Source organism: Neoarius graeffei, chromosome 19, assembly GCF_027579695.1.
Source record: "Neoarius graeffei isolate fNeoGra1 chromosome 19, fNeoGra1.pri, whole genome shotgun sequence".
NCBI classification, from domain to species: domain Eukaryota; kingdom Metazoa; phylum Chordata; class Actinopteri; order Siluriformes; family Ariidae; genus Neoarius; species Neoarius graeffei.
The window spans coordinates 59,351,394-59,374,654 of NC_083587.1; the positions used below are offsets into that span (position 1 = coordinate 59,351,394).

General features: G+C 39.0%; 1 protein-coding gene across 3 annotated transcripts in view; it reads left to right on the top strand.

Annotated features, from left to right (window-relative positions):
- LOC132867447 (raftlin-like) overlaps positions 1-14,577 on the top strand; it is a 240,865-nt gene extending 226,288 nt beyond the window's left edge. For all 3 annotated transcript variants that reach the window (XM_060900364.1, XM_060900366.1, XM_060900365.1), the window contains exons 10-11: positions 6,616-6,691; positions 11,653-14,577. In XM_060900364.1, the coding sequence (XP_060756347.1) occupies positions 6,616-6,691; positions 11,653-12,162 (586 nt within the window). In that variant the 3' untranslated portion in view covers positions 12,163-14,577. The remainder of the gene's footprint in view (positions 1-6,615; positions 6,692-11,652) is intronic.
- Positions 14,578-23,261: the final 8,684 nt, after the last annotated feature.

The following is a 23,261-nucleotide window of genomic DNA, read 5'->3' on the forward strand; positions in this document are numbered from 1 at the left end:
CGTAATCAAGCTGGAAGTTTTGTTTGTTTTGATCGCAATCAGGAAAGTTTGAAAAAAGTAGGCAGTAATCGTCATTTAAACTCGTTTTTGTGCAATATTTCGTTTGGAAAACAGTTTTCAAAATGGCGGCACTGACACCTGACTGACACTTCATGTTTCGAAGTCTCGCACAAGTCTCGTGAAGATCGCGCGGATAAGCGACGCCTGCCGTGGACCAAACTAACTAAATTCAACACGGCTAAAAACCGAATAGGCCGATAAGTATAATATTTAATTGCAATTAGTTGCCAATACGAGTCACGATATAAGGTTACTAAAACCGAAAGCGTACTTGAATAACACGTTAATTAAGAAATAAAGCGATTTTTAAAAGTGACTTCAGTTCCCCTTTAACCTTCTAGTTCTTGCAATATTTTATTTTGTATACCTCCCGGACACCCCTTTTTTTCCCCTCCCCTTCCCTCTTTTGTTTACAAGCCCTCTGGGCGGCACGGTGGTGTAGTGGTTAAGTGGTTAGCATGGTCGCTTCACAGCAAGAAGGTTCTGGGTTTGAACCCAGCGGCCGGCGAGGGCCTTTCTGTGCGGAGTTTGCATGTTCTCCCCGTGTCTGCATGGGTTTCCTCTGGGTGCTCGGTTTCCCCCACAATCCAAAGACATGCAGGTTAGGTTAATATGAGATGGCCTTGAGCAAGGCACCTAACTCCCAACTGCCCCCCGGGCGCTGTTAGCATGGCTGCCCACTGCTCTGGGTATGTGTGTGTGTTTACTGCTTCAGATGAGTTAAATGCGGATGAATAAAGTTGTGGTTGCTTTTTTCCTTCTTTTGGCACTTGATGTTCTTGGACCACAATGGAAATAAGCGTTTATACTTTATTGTGCTATTCATGTATTTTAATGTGCACTACACTTGTATTTTGTACATTATTTTACTAAATAAACTCATCGTCATCATCAAGGAATAAGGGAAAGGTGAGAAAATAAGAGGAGATAATGAAAGGGAAAAAAGGCAGGAGATACTTTTCTTGGGGCAAGTTTGATCAGATACGACGGTTTAACACATAAGCCAAATACACATGATGCGAGTGGTAAAATGGCGGCCAGATGGCTTCACTCGTCTCTACAGCGGGGAATGGGCTCTGAGCTCTGCAGATTTTATATTGAACTCGGTGAACACAATAGTCGCATTTACTGTACATTACCTGTTGGGGGCAGAGTGTTGCTGATTTTATCCAATCAGAAAACAAGCAGGGCGGCACGGTGGTGTAGTGGTTAGCGCTGTCGCCTCACAGCAAGAAGGTCCGGGTTCGAGCCCCATGGCCGGCGAGGGCCTTTCTGTGCGGAGTTTGCATGTTCTCCCCGTGTCCGCGTGGGTTTCCTCCGGGTGCTCCGGTTTCCCCCACAGTCCAAAGACATGCAGGTTAGGTTAACTGGTGACTCTAAATTGAGCGTAGGTGTGAATGTGAGTGTGAATGGTTGTCTGTGTCTATGTGTCAGCCCTGTGATGACCTGGCAACTTGTCCAGGGTGTACCCCGCCTTTCGCCCGTAGTCAGCTGGGATAGGCTCCAGCTTGCCTGCGACCCTGTAGAACAGGATAAAGCGGCTACAGATAATGAGATGAGATGAGAAAACAAGCATTTGCCCCTTTCATATATCATACAATCCACTGCACAGTCAAGAACTTCCAGTGGCCAGATCCAGGCTGCTGATAATGATACAAAAACCAATATTGGGCTATATAATCAGTTTCGATGTTCAAATATCGGATATTCAAATACAGGCTAATGGATTATTTAACGCTAATGGATTATTTTTTTCCTGAATGTGTGGTGCACCGTGACGGCTGCTGGCGTAATTGGGCCCTGCTTTTCTGACACCCCACAGTGACATCAGACATCTACTTACAGATGGTGCAGCAGTACGCCATTGATGAACTTCCACTACAGATCCGATTGGCTGGGTATTTCCAACAGGATGGCGCACCGGCGCATTTTGGCCATACTGTTCGTGCTTATCTCGACCACACATTTCCAAGTCGATGGATAGGTCATGGTGGACCATTGCCGTGGCCTCCACACTCCCCTGATTTGACGCCCTGTGATTTCTGGTTATGGCGTATGGTGAAGGAGCACGTGTATAGCAGGAAAGTTCATGATATCAATGACCTCAAGGACAGAATAAGGACTGTGGTATCATCTATTCCCTGCAAAATGTGTGTCCGGGCTTTAAATGGTAATGTTGCTCGCTGGTTTTTGTGTGTTGAACACGATGGCGAACAGGTTGAGACCGTCCTGTAAATCATCTTGCACATATGATGTATGTTTTGTGAATAAATGGTTTCTACCATTGAAGTGTTAACATAATTATGACTAACCCTATATTATTCCAGGTTTACATGGTCTCGCAGATTTTCTTCAAGATTAATACTGCTGGAAATGATTGCACGTTTACAATTTGTCATCATTGTAAATTTGTCATCAGTTTCGATGTTCAAACATCGGATGCAAGCTGAAATGTGATGTTATTAGAGTGTTTGTTTTTATATGTCTAGTTACTGGTCCCATGGTATTTTTCGTCAGCACAGAAGCTTTTAATCGGTCATCCTTATATTATCGCCCGTACACTTTCACTCTCTGCATTGTTTACACGAACTACATGTTCCAACTCCTCAGCACTACAACTCTGGCCAACAACATTAACAGTGTACTTTTACACTGATGACAAATTGTAAACGTGCAATCATTTTCAGCAGGATTAATCTTGAAAAAAATAAATAAATCTGTGAGCCCATGTAAACCTGGAATAATATTTGAACATCCGATATTTGAACATCGAAACTGATTGATTATATAGTCCAATACTGGTTTTTGTACCGTTATCAGCAGCCTGGGCGTGGCCACTGGAAGGTCAAGGTCAAGGTTCTTTATTGTCATTTGCATGTTTCACGTGTAAACGAAATTTGTGCCTCAGGGCCAGCAGCGTATATAAATAGAAGAATTAAAATTAAAAATAAATAGAAAAATAGAATGGGCGGCACGGTGGTGTAGTGGTTAGCGCTGTCGCCTCGGTCCGGGTTCGAGCCCCGTGGCTGACGAGGGCCTTTCTGTGCGGAGTTTGCATGTTCTCCCCGTGTCCGCGTGGGTTTCCTCCGGGTGCTCCGGTTTCCCCCACAGTCCAAAGACATGCGGGTTAGGTTAACTGGTGACTCTAAATTGACCGTAGGTGTGAATGTGAGTGTTAATGGTTGTCTGTGTCTATGTGTCAGCCCTGTGATGACCTGGTGACTTGTCCAGGGTGTACCCCGCCTTTCACCCGTAGTCAGCTGGGATAGGCTCCAGCTTGCCTGCGACCCTGTAGAACAGGATAAAGCTGCTAGAGATAATGAGATGAGATGAGAAAAATAGAATAGAAAAAAAATAGTGCAACCGTGATTAAAAAGTGTTCAGGTGAACAGTAAAAACTTCAATATGGGCAAAAATGCAAAATGAGGGGAGTGAGGGGGCAGCATCAGAGCTTAGGCTTAGTGTTCATTAGCTTAGGCTTAGTGTTCTGGGAAGAAGCTGCACTGGAGCCTTGAAGTTTTGGCCCTGATGCTGCAGAGTCTTTTTCCTGAGGGGAGGAGGCTGAATAGTCTGTGTGCTGGGTGGGTGGAGTCACCCGTGATGCAGGCCGCTCTGCTCCTGCACCGGCTGTTGTAGACATCTTCTATGGATGGCAGGATGCAATGGGTGATCTTCTGTGCTGTGCGCACCACCCTCTGCAGAGCCTTCCTGTCCACAGCCAAGCAGTTTCCATACCAGGAGGTGATGGAGGAGTTCAGTGTGCTCTCCACCACACACCTGTAGAAGGCTCCCAGGACCACAGGGCTCAATCCAGCCTGCCTTAGCCTCCTCAAAAAGTAGAGGCGTTGGTGGGCCTTCTTGACCACGCTGGCTGTGTTCGTGGTTCACTTCAAGTGGCTAGAGATGTAGACCCCCAGGTACTTGATATTGTGGACCATCTCTACAGCTTCTCCTCCGATGTAGAGGACCATCCCTTTACATATCCCACAAACCACACAATGGATTGTGGGATATGTAAAAGGGCTGAATGATGGATTACCTTTTATCAGGTCACCTTTGTAAATAAGCCTTTAATATAACACTGCTGTTGTTTGTGTGTTGTTTGTGAATAACTGTTTTATTCTATCCACATTCACTGGATTTTGAGAAACAGAGCATTTTTATTTTCACTTTTTGCAAATTTGGTTAAAAAAAACTTTATACAAAACGTCCAACAAAATAATTTCCACTTAGAATGTAAACAAACTGGTGAAATGACAGGAGCAATTTGTGAAAAATGCAATGATAATAATTCTTGAAAAATAAATATATTATTTACCAGCTGGGAGGTCCGTATGGTAAAATACCGTGACCGAGGTCTTGAAAGTATTGACTGAGGCCCTCTGGGCCGAGGTCAGTATTCAAGGCCGAGGTCGCGGTATTTCACCATACGGACCGACCTTAAGCTGGTAAATAATATATTTATTTTTTTCTTTACCAAATTCTAACAGAAAACGAGAGCGCCCGAAAGGGAAAACCGAGCTGAGGCGAGCCACCATTTTGAATCCTCATTCACGGCTGTAATGCAAATTGCTTCCTCCTCGATATACAAGTGCACTTCCATGGCAGGAACAAAACTACATTTTGCCGCCTATGTAGTCCCCTATTTATACAAAATTGAGTTATTCAGGATTCAGCCTGGGCGGCACGGTGGTGTAGTGGTTAGCGCTGTCGCCTCACAGCAAGAAGGTCCTGGGTTCAATCCCAGTGGCCGGTGAGGGCCTTTCTGTGTGGAGTTTGCATGTTCTCCCCGTGTCCGCGTGGGTTTCCTCCGGGTGCTCCGGTTCCCCCAAAGACATGCAGGTTAGGTTAACTGGTGACTCTAAATTGACCGTAGGTGTGAATGTGAGTGTGAATGGTTGTCTGTGTCTATGTGTCAGCCCTGTGATGACCTGGCGACTTGTCCAGGGTGTACCCCGCCTTTCGCCCGTAGTCAGCTGGGATAGGCTACAGTTTGCCTGCGACCCTGTAGAACAGGATAAAGCGGCTACAGATAATGAGATGAGATGAGGATTCAGCCATGTTTTTGCTCAGCATTAGCAACAGTTAGAGGTTTTTAGCTTTCTCCTGAAATGTTTTCTTTTATTTTGTCTTCCTCAGGGTAGTAAAACTTGTTTTCGCTGTGAACACTGTCGTTATCGCTATCCATGCTGTAAAATTAATGCCATTTTGAATCCTCATTCACGGCTGTAATGCAAATGGCTTCCTCCTCGGTATACAAGTGCACTTCCATGGCAGGAAAAAAACTACATTTTGCCGCCTATGTAGTCCCCTATTTATACAAAATTGAGTCATTCAGGATTCAGCCATGTTTTTGCTCGGCATTAGCAAGTTAGAGATTTTTAGCTTTCTCCTGAAATGTTTTCTTTTATTTCTTCTTCCTCAGGAGAGTAAAACTCACTTTCGTTGTGAACACTGTCGTTATCGCTATCCATGCTGTAAAATTAATGCTATTCTCCTGAGAAATGCGAAAATAAATGTTGACAAAAATTGCTACTATGTTTGTTGTTGTTGTGAACGAGCGAGTCGCCAGAGGTCCTTAACCAGGGTCCGTATCGTAGGATACGGACCCGCTCGCCAGCCAAACAGAGCGCAGGATTTGATGGAAACCGGACCGTGAAAAAAAAAAAAACGATACGTTCGTACTATCAAATACTTTCAATTCCATATTTTGTTGCTTTTTTTAAAATATATTTTTCAGGGTTTTGTTTTCGAGTTGAGTTTTTATTTCCTCCAGCTGGTTCAGCAACACGCTCTGCCATTTTGTTGTTCTCTACTCACGGTATATGAGCTGATAGCCTAGTAGTAGAGTAGCCAATCAGAGCACGCGATTGCTCATATCCAGTCAATTTGGATAGAATAAACTTTTTTTAGCCAATCAGCAAACAGACAGAATGATATTGAATAACAGAATAGTCACATTTACTGTACATTACCTGTTGGGGGGGCCGAGTGTTGCTGAGTTTAACCAGTCAGAAAACAGACATGATGGATCACCTTTTATCAGGTCACCTTTGTAAATAAGATTTTAATATAACACTGCTTTTGTGTGTGTTTCATGAGCCAGTCTGGTTGAAAACTGTTCAAATATTTTCTGTTTTTGCGGGAAATATTAAACCTTTTAAATGTTTTTTGCTTTTTATTATTATTATAACTTTCTTATGATTTGAATACTAATCTTCATTTTGGAGATAATTTTTTAAAACACGTAAACACTATTATACATACGCTTTTATTGTTGCAATTTATTACTTATTCATATCTATTATTTTTATCATTAGAGCATTGAAACTCTGTGAAATGCTTTGAAATAAATTTATTATTATTATTATTATTATTATTATTACTGAAGGTGTAAAAGTAAAATAATCCAAAAGGCCCTAGAGACTACTGAAAGAGCGAGGCGTTAGAAATATTCCTACAAGAAGCTTTCATTGTGTAAATCATTGAACCTCAGCTAATGTCTTTTCCTTTCCTCATTTTTCTCTTCCTTTCTTTTGTCTTTTTTTTCTCAAGTGACGGAAGCGTGTCCACTAAGCAGATCGTGTTCCTGCAGAGACCAACACTGCCCCTCAAGAGGAAACACTCCAAGGTGCCAAACCTCTCGGTTCATGTCGTTTTGCACACACACACACACACACACACACACACACACACACACACACACAGTGTTTTACCCAGCTCTAATATCTTTCCTCTACAGAATACTCAGAATGCTGCCTAAACATTGAGTGCTGGCTCTTAAAGTAATTAATTAATAACATTTGATTGAGTGTTAATTAGTTCCAGTTGAGTATATACAGTGCTGTTATAACGCTATTGGCTGTGGACTTGTGTCCGTGTGATTGTACAACAGCACCAGGGTTAAGTCCTGTGTCACTAGCTAGCAATCTGAGTTGAAGGTATTTAACCCTGAAAACTGAAGTGTTTTATTCCTTTTATACCGCAGCAATCTGCCAAAGGTTACAATGGCTTACTTATAATCCTATAGAGCAGGGGTTTTCAAAGTATGGGAGAGTCCGCCCCCCCTCAGAGAGCAAATAAACAACAGCGCCCCCCTTACAATTTTTGTTGTTGCTATACTTAATGTTCCATTCGTATTTGAAAAAATGGTTGTTGTACACATTTTAATTTTTTTCTTTTACACATTTTAAACATCTGTGCTTTTTGAAAAATCTTTTTTTACACATTTAAAACATATGAGCTTTTTTAAAACCTCTTTTTGAAAACCTCTTTTTTACACATTTTAAACATCTGTGCTTTTTTAAAACCTCTTTTTTACACATTTTAAACATCTGTGCTTTTTAAAACCTCTTTTTTTTACACATTTTAAACATGTGCTTTTTTAAAACCTTTTTTTACACATTTTAAATGTGTGCTTTTTAAAACATCTTTTCTTACACATTTTAAACATCTGTGCTTTTTAAAACCTCTTTTTTACACATTTTAAACATGTGCTTTTTTAAAACTTCTTTTTTTACACATTTTAAACGTGTGCTTTTTAAAACATCTTTTCTTACACATTTTAAACATCTGTGCTTTTTAAAACCTCTTTTTTTACACATTTTAAACATGTGCTTTTTTAAAACCTCTTTTTTTACACATTTTAAATGTGTGCTTTTTAAAAAAGCTTTTCTTACACATTTTAAACATCTGTGCTTTTTTAAAACCTCTTTTTTACACATTTTAAACATCTGTGCTTTTTGAAAAATCTTTTTTTACACATTTAAAACATATGAGCTTTTTTAAAACCTCTTTTTTAAAACCTCTTTTTTATACATTTTAAACATCTGTGCTTTTTTAAAACCTCTTTTTTTTACACATTTTAAACATCTGTGCTTTTTAAAACCTCTTTTTTTACACATTTTAAACGTGCTTTTTTAAAACCTTTTTTACACATTTTAAACGTGTGCTTTTTAAAACATCTTTTCTTACACATTTTAAACATCTGTGCTTTTTAAAACCTCTTTTTTACACATTTTAAACATGTGCTTTTTTAAAACATCTTTTCTTACACATTTTAAACATCTGTGCTTTTTGAAAAATCTTTTTTACACATTTTAAACATCTGTGCTTTTTTAAAACCTCTTTTTTTTTACACATTTTAAACATCTGTGCTTTTTAAAACCTCTTTTTTTACACATTTTAAACGTGCTTTTTTAAAACCTTTTTTACACATTTTAAACGTGTGCTTTTTAAAACATCTTTTCTTACACATTTTAAACATCTGTGCTTTTTAAAACCTCTTTTTTACACATTTTAAACATGTGCTTTTTTAAAACCTCTTTTTTTACACATTTTAAATGTGTGCTTTTTAAAAAAGCTTTTCTTACACATTTTAAACATCTGTGCTTTTTTAAAACCTCTTTTTTACACATTTTAAACATCTGTGCTTTTTGAAAAATCTTTTTTTACACATTTAAAACATATGAGCTTTTTTAAAACCTCTTTTTTATACATTTTAAACATCTGTGCTTTTTTAAAACCTCTTTTTTTACACATTTTAAACATCTGTGCTTTTTAAAACCTCTTTTTTTACACATTTTAAACGTGCTTTTTTAAAACCTTTTTTACACATTTTAAACGTGTGCTTTTTAAAACATCTTTTCTTACACATTTTAAACATCTGTGCTTTTTAAAACCTCTTTTTTACACATTTTAAACATGTGCTTTTTTAAAACATCTTTTCTTACACATTTTAAACATCTGTGCTTTTTGAAAAATCTTTTTTTACACATTTTAAACATCTGTGCTTTTTTAAAACCTCTTTTTTTTACACATTTTAAACATCTGTGCTTTTTAAAACCTCTTTTTTTACACATTTTAAACGTGCTTTTTTAAAACCTTTTTTACACATTTTAAACGTGTGCTTTTTAAAACATCTTTTCTTACACATTTTAAACATCTGTGCTTTTTAAAACCTCTTTTTTATACATTTTAAACATGTGCTTTTTTAAAACCTCTTTTTTTACACATTTTAAATGTGTGCTTTTTAAAACATCTTTTCTTACACATTTTAAACATCTGTGCTTTTTAAAACCTCTTTTTACACATTTTAAACATGTGCTTTTTTAAAACCTCTTTTTTACACATTTTAAATGTGTGCTTTTTAAAACAGCTTTTCTTACACATTTTAAACATCTTTGCTTTTTTAAAACCTCTTTTTTTACACATTTTAAACATATGTGCTTTTTAAAACCTCTTTTTTACACATTTTAAACATCTGTGCTTTTTTAAAACTTTTTTTTACACATTTTAAACATCTGTGCTTTTTAAAACCTCTTTTTTACACATTTTAAACGTGTGCTTTTTAAAACATCTTTTCTTACACATTTTAAACATCTGTGCTTTTTAAAACCTCTTTTTTACACATTTTAAACATGTGCTTTTTTAAAACCTCTTTTTTTACACATTTTAAATGTGTGCTTTTTAAAACATCTTTTCTTACACATTTTAAACATCTGTGCTTTTTAAAACCTCTTTTTACACATTTTAAACATGTGCTTTTTTAAAATCTTTTTTTTTTACACATTTTAAACGTGTGCTTTTTAAAACATCTTTTCTTACACATTTTAAACATCTGTGCTTTTTTAAAACCTCTTTTTTACACATTTTAAACATCTGTGCTTTTTAAAACCTCTTTTTACACATTTTAAACATGTGCTTTTTTAAAATCTTTTTTTTTTACACATTTTAAACGTGTGCTTTTTAAAACATCTTTTCTTACACATTTTAAACATCTGTGCTTTTTTAAAACCTCTTTTTTACACATTTTAAACATCTGTGCTTTTTTAAACCTTTTTTTTACACATTTTAAACATCTGTGCTTTTTAAAACATCTTTTACACATTTTAAACAGCTGTGCTTTTTAAAACATCTTTTTTACACATTTTAAACATCTGTGCTTTTTAAAACATCTTTTACACATTTTAAACATCTGTGCTTTTTAAAACATCTTTTTTTACACATTTTAAACATCTGTGCTTTTTTAAACCTTTTTTTACACATTTTAAACATCTGTGCTTTTTAAAACATCTTTTACACATTTTAAACATCTGTGCTTTTTAAAACATCTTTTTTACACATTTTAAACATCTCATAGCATCGTTAGCTAGCACCTCTTGGCAGACAACACACTGTGGCAGTGGAGCATCTTCAGATCCAGTCCATGAAAATCCAAACTTTAAATAATCGTGGTCATATTTCCTTCTTTTTTTGCTTGGTCCAGACTCTGTCTCCTCACTCACTGTAGCTTTAGGTACTAAAAATCAATCCATTTTGTCTCTGGCAAAGGCTAGCTGAAGTTCGCTAAATGTCCGCAATAGTAACTTATTCTGGTTTATTTTTCCTGACGTTGCGCCCCCCCGAAGAACTCTGGTGCCCCCTAGGGGAGGCGCGCCCCACACTTTGAAAAGCCCTGCTATAGAGGCTTTGCACTGTTACATGACCCACATACTGTAGCAACGGTAACTATGCCCCCATGACAGGGGGAAAAAATAGAGAGATTTCTAAGTGTAGAAGGGAAAAATGACCCGGAAGTATTCGATGGGACTTGGTGTCACACGGAAAGTTTAAAAACCTCATGGTATGCTCACATCATTTCCACAAAGATAAGACTTCCAAAAAAAAAATTCAGAACTGCAGCAAGGTGCTCATTCTTACACAGTGAAGTGAAGTGAATATGAGCATCAATACAGTGACTCAGCACAGCCTAACCTTCACTGAGACTTAAAAAAAAAGTGCATTTATATTCGGGGATCCTTCGGAGTGTGTTGTGCACGCTTGGGACCCAGTCATTATGAGAAACACCTGATACTGATTTGAATGCAATCAGCACATGCACGTTTAGAATTCTCTCTAGTTTTCTCGTCGATGATGAATTACTTTTGGTAAATTAAAAAATCTGATGTCTTTGTTTCGTTTAAAATGATTTGCACATCCAAAAACACAGCAAAACCTTCCCATACTGATCAATAACAATTAACTCGTCAGAATAATGCACTACAAGCATGCCCCCTGTCATGGCAGCGTAGTTACCGTTGATATGGAGGTCACATGACGGTGCAAAGCCTCTACAGAATGCCATGTCATACTTTTTATCCATTCATAGTTCCATTTAATGTTGTAGAATGCCTGAGAAACAAGTTAGTTCCTGTTATCACTTATGTTATAGCCACTATAAACAATCGTTCCCTCACTAGCTTCTCTTCTTGCTCTCTCTTTTCTCTCTCTCTCTCTCTCTCTCTCTCTCTAATAAGAATTTTAAAGTTAGTTTTATCTGCGGCTCGTAAAAAAAAAGTGCTGACATTGGAGCCTCCTTATATAACTGTTAAACAAATGTGTCTTTACATAAAACATCACCGTATCAATAATAACATAATCGATAAAAACATATGTTTTTATCAGTTTACATGGAGTGTGGAGAACAAGTGCCTTTGGAGCTGCTGTGATAGAAAATGAATCAACACCTTCTGACCACTTTTTCTGATTGAAAGCTAAATATCGATGTTTGTTTGTTTGCATTTTACCTAATTGTAACATACCATCTTCCAGAAAATCATCTTCAGAGCCCGAAAGAACTCAAGCAAGAACTCAGTCAAGGACACACTGAAAAACAAGAAGAAGAAGAACAACACAACAGAGAAGGAGCTGGACGATCAGAAGATCCAGGATGGAGTGGGGAAGGATGGCAAAGAGAACACAGATGAGAACAAGGGTCAAAACAACATCAGTGGAGACAACGACGGGACAGATGGAGAGACGATGCAGAACGAGCGAGCAGACCTGGAGGAAAGGGACGAGAGAACGACGGAGGTGGAGGCAGAAGTGAGGAGAGAGATGGGAATAAAATCGATGAATGGAAAGCAAGAAGAGGCAGATGATGAGATAGAGACTCTTTCTGACGTGAACAATGGAGAGATGTTAGGTGAAGAGGTGGAGAAAAGTGGAGAGGAAGCCTACCATCTGCATAACGGCTTAGATGATCAAGAACCGTCAGCAAATGAGGTGCAAGATGAAAACAGCATTGATGTCGAGGACGTCGATTCAGCCGATCAGGAGTAAGAATTTCTGCTGCCTTGAATGTCACACAAAAACCTCGTCTGGTTTTTTTTTTTTATTTGTTTGTTTATTTTTATCAGTATAAGCACTGGATTTTATGACCAACACCCGGATGTGTATGATATATATGAGGAGCTCAAGACAGAAAACACTTTTTCTTCGCCTTGCTCTCAACTTGTTCAAAATCGACAAAGCAGCAGACGCATCCAGTGGACTTAAAGACTGTACCATGAGGAATGGCGGAGACCATTTTTTGCGAAAGGCAATCTGTTCTAAAGAAGATATCATCACCTCCGTTTGTTTACATGTCTGAATATCAATGCTGAGTCGCCAGTTTGTGAGGTTTGGCAACCTTCTAGGTGCAACCAGTAACCAGTTTATCAGGTCTTTGTATGTATAAGGGAATACACCCACCCTGGATGGGACACCGATCCAGAACCAAATATTACCAACATCCATTTCTATTGCCCCATCAGAGAAGACATCCATCAGAAAACAATAAAACCATCACATCCACGTAGAACCAGTCACTGACCCCAAGGACCGTTTACATTGTGATATCTGGTATGATGAACCATTAAAAACCATTGTGATCCTGGAGTGGTCATAGCAGCATTGAACGGCAAAAGGCAAGAGGCGTTGGATTTGCTGTAAAGTCCCACCTCGCCCAGAAACTTACCAAACTCCCAGAAGGCATCAATGATCTCCTGATGACACTTCAGCTCCCACTTAGAAGCAAGAAGAACGCAACATTGTTTAGTGCTTATGCTCCCATAATAGATAAAACGCATTGCTGAGGCCCAGAAGAAACGAGCTGCATGGAAGACTCGAACTATCACCACCCCAAGTACACCACTTACCTATGCGTGCCTGACATGTGGGTGTACCTTCAAAGCCCGGATTGGCCTCATCAATCACCTCAACCATCACCCATCAAATTGAAGTCATGGTCATCTTCGACCCTGATGGACGAACATCATCATGATGAACCATTACGAACCATTACAAACCAACAGGTATCAATGAATCAACAGAAACCTGACCAGCCACACCGTACCCTATTTATCAATGGAAAGAGATCATCAAACGGTCCACGTCTAACCAGATATTACTTCCCTGGTCTTTTGGTGAACCTGTTGATTTAATGAATGGTGTAAAGAAATCCATTAGAAAACTATAAAACCATCAAATGCACCAAGAACCAGTAACTGCTCCCATGGTCCAACACTAGGACTATTTTCATTGTGATATTTTAGTATTTTTTCTTACTATGAACCATTTCAAACCACCAGGATCCACCAGAATTTGGCCAGTCTTACCCTACACCATTTTTCAACGCAAAACCATGATCACATGACCACCTCTGAACTTAAAAATACTGCGTTTTCAGCAGGAGATACAGTATGATATGAGTGTATATGTAAATGAGCTGCTGTGGTAGATCTGTGGCAGCTGGACCTGATAAAATGGCCAGTCGTTGAAGGTAAAATGCAAATGTACCTGATAAACTGGCAACTCAGTGTAGACTGTGATCCTCCTCCAATGCACACTGAGCAGAACAATGTTTTGAGCAGTCAGCATTAAAGGAACATTTTGATGCCAGCCGAAAAGAAGAGTTTCCTATTTAGAGACAATCTACGCTGACTCTGCAACAGACTACGCAGACGTTGTTGGGGTTTTTTTTTCCTTTTGGTGTATTTCTGACTCACCGAGGTAATGAATGTCAAAATCCCCTGATGTCTGCAAAATCTCCAGAAACCCAAAAACGAACAGCACTCAAGAGCCTGACAGTCAAATGAGGTCCTAATCCTCTCTACCACAAAGCAATTGTTACCATGCGAGCAGCACAACATCCATTTTTCAGGCACCTCAACTCAACATCTGTGACCTTTGGAGCATCGCAGGATAAGGACGCACCTATTAGCTGAATGTCATGACCGCTCGTTTATTTGTAACGAGCGACAGGAGTTTCATTCAACTCCCGATCCATGATTCATTTGACACTCTGACAGCCAGACGTATGCTGTCCTACGTCTCAAAGCGTGAATTTCTGTCCGTGTTAAAGATCTTACGATTTCAAAAGGAGAGCTCGTGTCAAGTGGGTTTGAAGCCGACACTGCGCTCCTGCCAGTCGCAGCTGAGGGGATTATGATGGGGGGGGGACGACAAGGAGAAGAATTTTAGTGATCACATGATGCTGACTGTAACTTCCCGGACAAAGATTAAGCTCGGGAGTTGAAACGATTTTCCACGGAGAATCAGCAGTGACGCTGCCGATTAGCACAAGACTTAATCTGTGCTCGGGAAACTGGCCAAGCGAGTGTTTTTAATGCCAGTTATTTCGTGTGGCGAGTGGAACAGAAAAATACATAAATGCGTGTGGATTGTGGGCTGGCGCTGTTCACACGCACTAATTTATCCTGGCTCCTTGTGTCTTTGCGTTTTGTTCAGCATTTCTATCCACATTTGGTTCATTTCTATTTCGATGTGATGCGTTTCATTTGTTTTAATATTTCCCACTCTTGTTTTTTGAATAAGAACATGAAGTATCGCTTATACGCAAGGGTTAAAGACGAAAAGGAATTGCACTCACATACACTCACTGGCCACTTAGGAACTTGTTCTTGATTCTAAGATCCCCGTTCTTGGCTGCAGGAGTAGAACCCAGTGTGGTCTTCTGTTTTCTGTTGCATGCCGAGATGCTTTTCTGCTCACCACGGTTGTAAAGAGTGATTATGAGTTACTATATCCTTCCAATCTGTCCATTTTCCTCTGACCTCCGTCTCTTATCAACAAGGCATTTGTTTCCACCCACAGAACTGTCGCTCACTCACTTGATGCTTGTTTTTTTTGTTTTTCGCACCATTCTATCTATGTAAACTCTCGAGACTGTTGTGTGTGAGAACCCCAGGAGGAGATCAGCAGTTTCTGAAATACTCTAACCAAACATACTCATCTGGCTCAAACCAACACCCATACTACAGTGAAAGAAAGTCACACTTCACTATGAGATCACAATTTTTCCCATTCTGATGTTTGAACATCGTGAACATTAATGAGCTCTAGCTCTTGATTTGTATCTGCGTGATTTGATGCATCGTGCTGCTGTCAAGGGATCGGCTGATTAGAGAACCACATCAAACCGAAGCAGGTGGAGCTACTGGGTGTTCCGAGTAAAGTGGCCAGCGAGTGTATGTGTCTGAGTACAGCTAAAAATGTGCCTTATACATATGGAATCAATTTTGTGCCAAAATGTTCATACAATACTTTTGAAATATCAAACAAAAACGACAAATCAAAATACAAAAAAAGAACAAAAAGTCAATTTTTTTAGACTGGCAAACAAATTATTCGTGTAATCGTGCAAAATATCAGTCTATTACTCTTCAGAAACTTTTTATTTTTGTTCCGCGTCTTTCTCAGTTTTGTTTGACGTAATTTATTTTGGTTGCGATTCCAGCTTTCTCGTTTGCGCTCCCTGACTTTTTGCTTGCAGTTTTGGCACGAACTTCACGTGTGGGTGGGCTGTCCAGGAATGCATTCCCATTGGCTAACTTGTGTTTGACTGACAGCTACGCTCAGCCATTCCCTACTCGGATTCTGGCGGACTGTTTGACGAGTGACCGATCCATTGACGGTAAACAAGGATCGAGTGGACTTCAGTGGCGACTATGATATTGAATTAATTCAACAAAGTGTAAATGGCCGCAACAGCCTCTGGGGGAATGGCTGAGCGTAGCTGTCAGTCAAACACAAGTTAGCCAATGGGAATGCATTCCTGGACAGCCCACCCACACGTGAAGTTTGTGCCAAAACTGCAAGCAAAAAGTCAGGGAGCGCAAACGAGAAAGCTGGAATCGCAACCAAAATAAATTACGTCAAACAAAACTGAGAAAGACGCGGAACAAAAATAAAAGGTTTCTGAAGAGTAATAGACTGATATTTTGCACGATTACACGAATAATTTGCTTGCCAGTCTAAAAAAATTGACTTTTTGTTCTTTTTTTGTATTTTGATTTGTCGTTTTCATTTGATATTTCAAAAGTATTGTATGAACATTTTGGCACAAAATTGCTTCCATATATACAGAGATGGACAAATTGCTTGCAGAGATTCGACAACCAGAGAAAGAAAAAAAAAAACTTCTTGTTGCCTTTCTGAAAACTCAAAGCAGACGTTTTTAATTGGTATGGAGCTAATTAACAGTTATTCCACGAAATCGAGTCGCACATGAGCTGATAGCTAACGAGTCGCATAGCACCGAGTCGGCTATCAGCTCATGCACGATGAAATTGAGTGAAATAACTGTTTTATTTTATCAACATTCGCTGGATTTTGAGAAACAGAGCATTTATATTTTTATTTTTTGCAAAATCGATAAATAAAAACTTTACACAAAACGTCTGGCAAAATTATTTCTGCTTAGAATGTAAACAAACCGGCGAAATGACAGGAGCAATTTGTGAAAAATGCTATAATAATAATTCTTGAAAAGTTCTTTAAAAAAGATACGTTCTTACCAACAAATACTTTTATTCCATATTTTGTTGCTTTTTTTGTTGTTGTTGTTGTATTTTGGGGGGTTTGTTTTCAAGTAGAGTTTTATTTCGTCCTCGGGTGATTCAGCAACACGCTCTGCCATTTTGTTTTTCTCTACTCATGGTATATGAGCTGATATCTTAGTAGTAGTGTAGCCCATCAGAGCGTGCGATTGCTCGCATCCAGTGAATCTGGATAGAATAAGTTTAAATATCATCACTATAGTTGTTATAAGTACAGTTGGCAATACTTGTTCTGAATCCAACCGCCTGCTGCACTACACACATCAACCGAGGCGCGATCTTGTTTACAGGACGATTTACACTACCGTTCAAAAGTTTGGGGTCACCCAGACAATTTTGTGTTTCCCATGAAAAGTCACACTTTTATTTACCACCATAAGTTGTAAAATGAATAGAAAATATAGTCAAGACGTTTTTCTGGCCATTTTGAGCATTTAATCGACCCCACAAATGTGATGCTCCAGAAACTCAATCTGCTCAAAGGAAGGTCAGTTTTATAGCTTCTCTAAAGAGCTCAACTGTTTTCAGCTGTGCTAACATGATTGTACAAGGGTTTTCTAATCATCCATTAGCCTTCTGAGGCAATGAGCAAACACATTGTACCATTAGAACACTGGAGTGAGAGTTGCTGGAAATGGGCCTCTATACACCTATGGAGATATTGCACCAAAAACCAGACATTTGCAGCTAGAATAGTCATTTACCACATTAGCAATGTATAGAGTGCATTTCTGATTAGTTTAAAGTGATCTTCATTGAAAAGAACAGTGCTTTTCTTTCAAAAATAAGGACATTTCAAAGTGACCCCAAACTTTTGAACGGTACTGTATTATGAGTCAGATTAATTTGCGTTCACGTGAGTGTAGCTCAATCAGGAGCACGCAGGTATGTATAAACGCACAAAAAATAAAATTTGGCGCAAATTAAATTAAACACTAACCAGACTTGAACTGAAAAATATAGTGCGACGTGAAGACCGAACACCACTAATGGCACCACTTGCTGACATTTTGTCGAGCGAGCAAATACAACGTACGACATTAGAAACGTTCTTAAAAGAGGATAATAATCAAATACAGTGAATGTTTCATTTAACTTCGTCTAAATGCACTAAACTAGCTAACAAGCTCGAAAACACTGGGGTTGTTCTTGTGGGCTGGTTAATGAATTTATGATTTGTCCATCCCTGGTTATACTATCGTGGTTAGTTGTTTTGGGGTTTTTGTCTTTCTTTGACAATTTTCTGCATTTTAAAAATAACACATTTGTACCAGAAGCATCCCCGTGACTATTATAAAGCCATTTCTTTCTTTCTCTCGTTATTTTTTAAGTACAATTTTGCAAACCCTGTTTCGTCTTTGACCCAGAAACAAACAAAATCTGATGCATTCCATATCAACCGAAATAAATCAGACATTTTGTCCTGCAAACGAACCAGAAACCAAGCGTGTGTGAATGGCAGTGTGAACGTTTCCTCAGTTCAATGCTAAGTGACCTTTTATTCTCGTGTCTTGTGATGGAGCAGCGTAGCTCGACGGAACGTTTTATCATCATTATGTGATGCTGTTATTGTCTCTCACAATGTTTATTATTACTAAACAGGAAAAAAAAACGCTCCGTACACATCTTGGTCGTTTCATCTTCTTATCTTCAGCTCTTTTTAATGCTGAACTGATAATTGTTACGTTCTTCTGACAGGTGGTTAAGTGTACTTTGTGTTCCAATGCTGTCTCGTCTGCCGAGTGTGTAATTCAGGTTGTCTGCCTGTCTGTCTGTCTGTCATCCACGTTTCTGTAGTGCTGAGATAAGATTCATTACTGTCGATTAGCAGTCAGGTTTAGAGCGCTCTGTGAATCGTGACTACCTGAAAGGGCCTTAACCAAAATCCGCTGTTGCTTCGTAGATGCTGGACGTCAAACGGGACGAACATGTTTAGACGATAAATGGCTTGTGTCTGCTCGGTGTTTAACATACATACATACATACATACATACATACATACATACATACAGTGGTGCTTGAAAGTTTGTGAACCCTTTAGAATTTTCTGTATTTCTGCATAAATATGACCTAAAACATCATCAGATTTTCACACAAGTCCTAAAAGTAGATAAAGAGAACCCAGTTAAACAAATGAGACAAAAATATTATACTTGGTCATTTATTTATTGAGGGAAATGATCCAATATTACATATCTGTGAGTGGCAGAAGTATGTGAACCTTTGCTTTCAGTATCTGGTGTGACCCCCTTGTGCAGCAATAACTGCAACTAAACATTTGCGGTAACTGTTGATCAGTCCTGCACACCGGCTTGGAGGAATTTTAGCCCGTTCCTCCATACAGAACAGCTTCAACTCTGGGCTGTTGGTGGGTTTCCTCACATGAACTGCTCACTTCAGGTCCTTCCACAACATTTCGATCGGATTAAGGTCAGGACTTTGACTTGGCCATTCCAAAACATTCACTTTATTCTTCTTTAACCATTCTTTGTTAGAACGACTTGTGTGCTTAGGGTCGTTGTCTTGCTGCATGACCCACCTTCTCTTGAGATTCAGTTCATGGACAGATGTCCTGACATTTTCCTTTAGAATTCGCTGGTATAATTCAGAATTCATTGTTCCATCAATGATGGCAAGCTGTCCTGGCCCAGATGCAGCAAAACAGGCCCAAACCATGATACTACCACCACCATGTTTCACAGATGGGATAAGGTTCTTATGCTGGAATACACTGTTTTCCTTTCTCCAAACATAACGCTTCTCATTTAAACCAAAAAGTTCTGTTTTGGTCTCATCCGTCCACAAAACATTTTTCCAATAGCCTTCTGGCTTGTCCACGTGATCTTTAGCAAACTGCAGACGAGCAGCAATGTTCTTTTTGGAGAGCAGTGGCTTTCTCCTTGCAACCCTGCCATGCACACCATTGTTGTTCAGTGTTCTCCTGATGGTGGACTCATTAACATTAACATTAGCCAATGTGAGAGAGGCCTTCAGTTGCTTAGAAGTTACCCTGGGGTCCTTTGTGACCTCGTCGACCATTACACGCCTTGCTGTTGGAGTGATCTTTGTTGGTCGACCACTCCTGGGGAGGGTAACAATGGTCTTGAATTTCCTCCATTTGTACACAATCTGTCTGACTGGATTGGTGGAGTCCAAACTCTTTAGAGATGGTTTTGTAACCTTTTCCAGCCTGATGAGCATCAACAATGCTTTTTCTGAGGTCCTCAGAAATCTCCTTTGTTCGTGCCATGATACACTTCCACAAACGCGTGTTGTGAAGATCAGACTTTGATAGATCCCTGTTCTTTAAATAAAACAGGGTGCCCACTCACACCTGATTGTCATCCCATTGATTGAAAACACCTGACTCTAATTTCACCTTCAAATTAACTGCTAATCCTAGAGGTTCACATACTTTTGCCACTCACAGATATGTAATATTGGATCATTCTCCTCAATAAATAAATGACCAAGTATAATATTTTTGTCTCATTTGTTTAACTGGGTTCTCTTTATCTACTTTTAGGACTTGTGTGAAAATCTGATGATGTTTTAGGTCATATTTATGCAGAAATATAGAAAATTCTAAAGGGTTCACAAACTTTCAAGCACCACTGTACATACGGCCTCCAGTGTTTTGTCATTTGTTATGCGTACATGAATACAGTCGTGACCTCTCTGGCTTGCCATAAAGGCACTTTTTTGTCTTGGTCGATTCCTGTGCCTGCAAATGAGACAGGAAAGGGGAAAAAAACAAGCATAGAAGATGAAGCCGAGTGACATTTAACCCCGCTGAGGCTAATGGACTACTCGACCCCCGTCTGGAATGTTCTTGCCCCTCGTGGACAGAACTAATATACACTTTGCTCGTTTTTACACAACCTTTTCATGTGTCAAAAACTGCACCCGTGCACAGAGAGGTCATTACGCATAATAGGCCATGGTTCCTTCAGTCCATTTCCTGTTTGCTTTGTTTTCTGGTGTACTAAAAGGGAGAAGGCCATGGGAGGCTTTTATCTGCTTCTGGCCTTGAGAAAAAAAAAGGTCGCATTTTGGAGGCTTTTTTTAATTATTATTATTATTATTATTATTATTATTATTATTATTATTGCTGTTGTTGTTGTCCATCGCAAACATTTGTATAGCGTTATCTCCATAAGAACAGCCTGTAAGTAATTGGACGTGAGCACGTTTTGGTTTTGTTTGGTTTTTTTTGTGTTTCTGACACACTGGATTTGTAAATGAATATGACTATGAGATTAAAGGGCAGACCGTCAGCTTTAATTAAAGGGTATTTATATCTACATTAGGTGTGATTTCAGTAATCTGTCAGCTTCTTTTCATAAAAAGAGTGTCAGCGTCCAAGTATTTACAGTCTGCATTATATGTTAATGTCCTCTGTACAATTTGTATATTATAAATATGATTTATTTTGATTTGCGTTTGAGTAATTCTGACATAAATATTCTAAATATGCTTATCGTATGCCCTGTTGTTGTGTCCTTATTTATTATGACTCATAAACTGGTCTTCTGTACGTAAAAATTTTATTTGCTAGCCAGGTAAGTAAAAGTAACATTTAGTATCAAGGGTACCAGTACCAAAAGTACCAAAATGCTTAGGACTTTTGCAGATCCAGGACCAGTCCTTTTATAAAATGTATCTCACCTGAACATTCTTAAAATGATCAGAACCCAATCGAAGCAACTTTTGGTCATGACCGAGAAGATTCACTGACTCAAACATTGAATGAACACTGGGTGAATGAATCAGTTTTGGTCACTGAATCTCATCTCATTATCTCTAGCCGCTTTATCCTGTTCTTCAGGGTCGCAGGCAAGCTGGAGCCTATCCCAGCTGACTACGGGCGAAAGGCGGGGTACACCCTGGACAAGTCGCCAGGTCATCACAGGGCTGACACACAGACACAGACAACCATTCACACTCACATTCACACCTACGGTCAATTTAGAGTCACCAGTTAACCTAACCTGCATGTCTTTGGACTGTGGGGGAAACCAGAGCACCCGGAGGAAACCCACACGGACACGGTGAGAGCATGCAAACTCCGCACAGAAAGGCCCTCGCCGGCCACGGGGCTCGAACCTGGACCTTCTTGCTGTGAGGCGACAGCGCTAACCACTACACCACCGTGCCGCCCCGGTCACTGAATCATTTCTTGATTTCTTTCATTCAGTTTCAAAACTGAATTGTGTCAAGTAAAGCATTGCATTTCCAAAAAAAGTCAGTGATGAAACAATGCTTTTACGTATATTTATGTTATATCTTTATCTCTCTGTGCTTCTTTACATGTCCATGAATTTATATTCATGTATTTATGTGTGTCGAACCTGATCCGTGCCATTTGAGTCAATGAATCATTTCGATAATGACCGAGATTCGCTCTAACTGTGTTCAAAGGATCAGCTTTGGAATCAGTGACTTGTTTTTCAGGCTTCTCTCTGATTCAGCGAATCAATTTTTGAATAAGCGACTCTTCTCGGTCAGAACCAAAACTTCTCTCTCATTCAGTGAATCAGTGTTCACTCAGTGATTCTTTTTGGTCAATAAAGAGATTCAATCCTACTGAATTCAACAAGTCAGTGAATCTTCTCAGTCATGACCGAAATTAAATTCTTTCTTATTTAGTATTTGAATCAGTATTACAGACAGTGAATCCTTTCTGCCATGACCGAGATTCACTTCTCTGTCATTCAAAGAACCAGTGTTTGAGTCACTGAATCTTCTGAGTCATGACCGAGATTCACTTCTATTGTGTTCAGTGAATCAGTGTTTGAGTCAGTGATTCCTTTTGGTCATGTCCAGGGTCTGCTCTGATCACATTCCACTAATCAGTGAATTTTTTTTGTTCATTACTGATATTCTATCATATTGCTTCCAACAAATTAGTGTTTGAGTCAGTGATTCCTTTTGGTCATGACCAAGATTCACTTCTCTCTCATTCAGTGAATCAGTGTTCACTCATTGATTCTTTTTGGTCAATGAAGAGATTTGATCCTGCTGAATTCAACAAAGTGGTGTTGGAGTCAGTGAATCTTCGCAATCATGACCAAGATGAAATTCTCTCTTGTTTAGTATTTGATTCAGTATCTGAGACAGTGAATCCTTTCCGCCATGACTGAGATTCACTTCTCTGTCTTTCAAAGAACCAGTGTTTGAGTCAATTAATTGTTTCAGTCATGATTGAGATCCAATTCAGTTGTGTTCAATGAATCAGTGTTTGAGTCAGTGAATCGTCTTGGTCATGACCAAGAGTTGCTTTGATTGACTTTAATGAATTAATGTTGGAGTCAATGAATTTTTTCAATAATGACCGAGATTCGCTCCTATTGTATTCAAAGGATCAGCATTTTAACCAGTGAATCTTTTTTTGGTCATGACCAAGATTCGCTTCTCTCTCATTCAGAGAATCAAATTTTGAATCAGTGACTCTTCTCGGTCATAACCAAAATTTGGTCCTGAATTGTGCAGAGAATCAGTGTTTGAGTCAGTGATTCCTTTCCATCATGACTGAGAGTC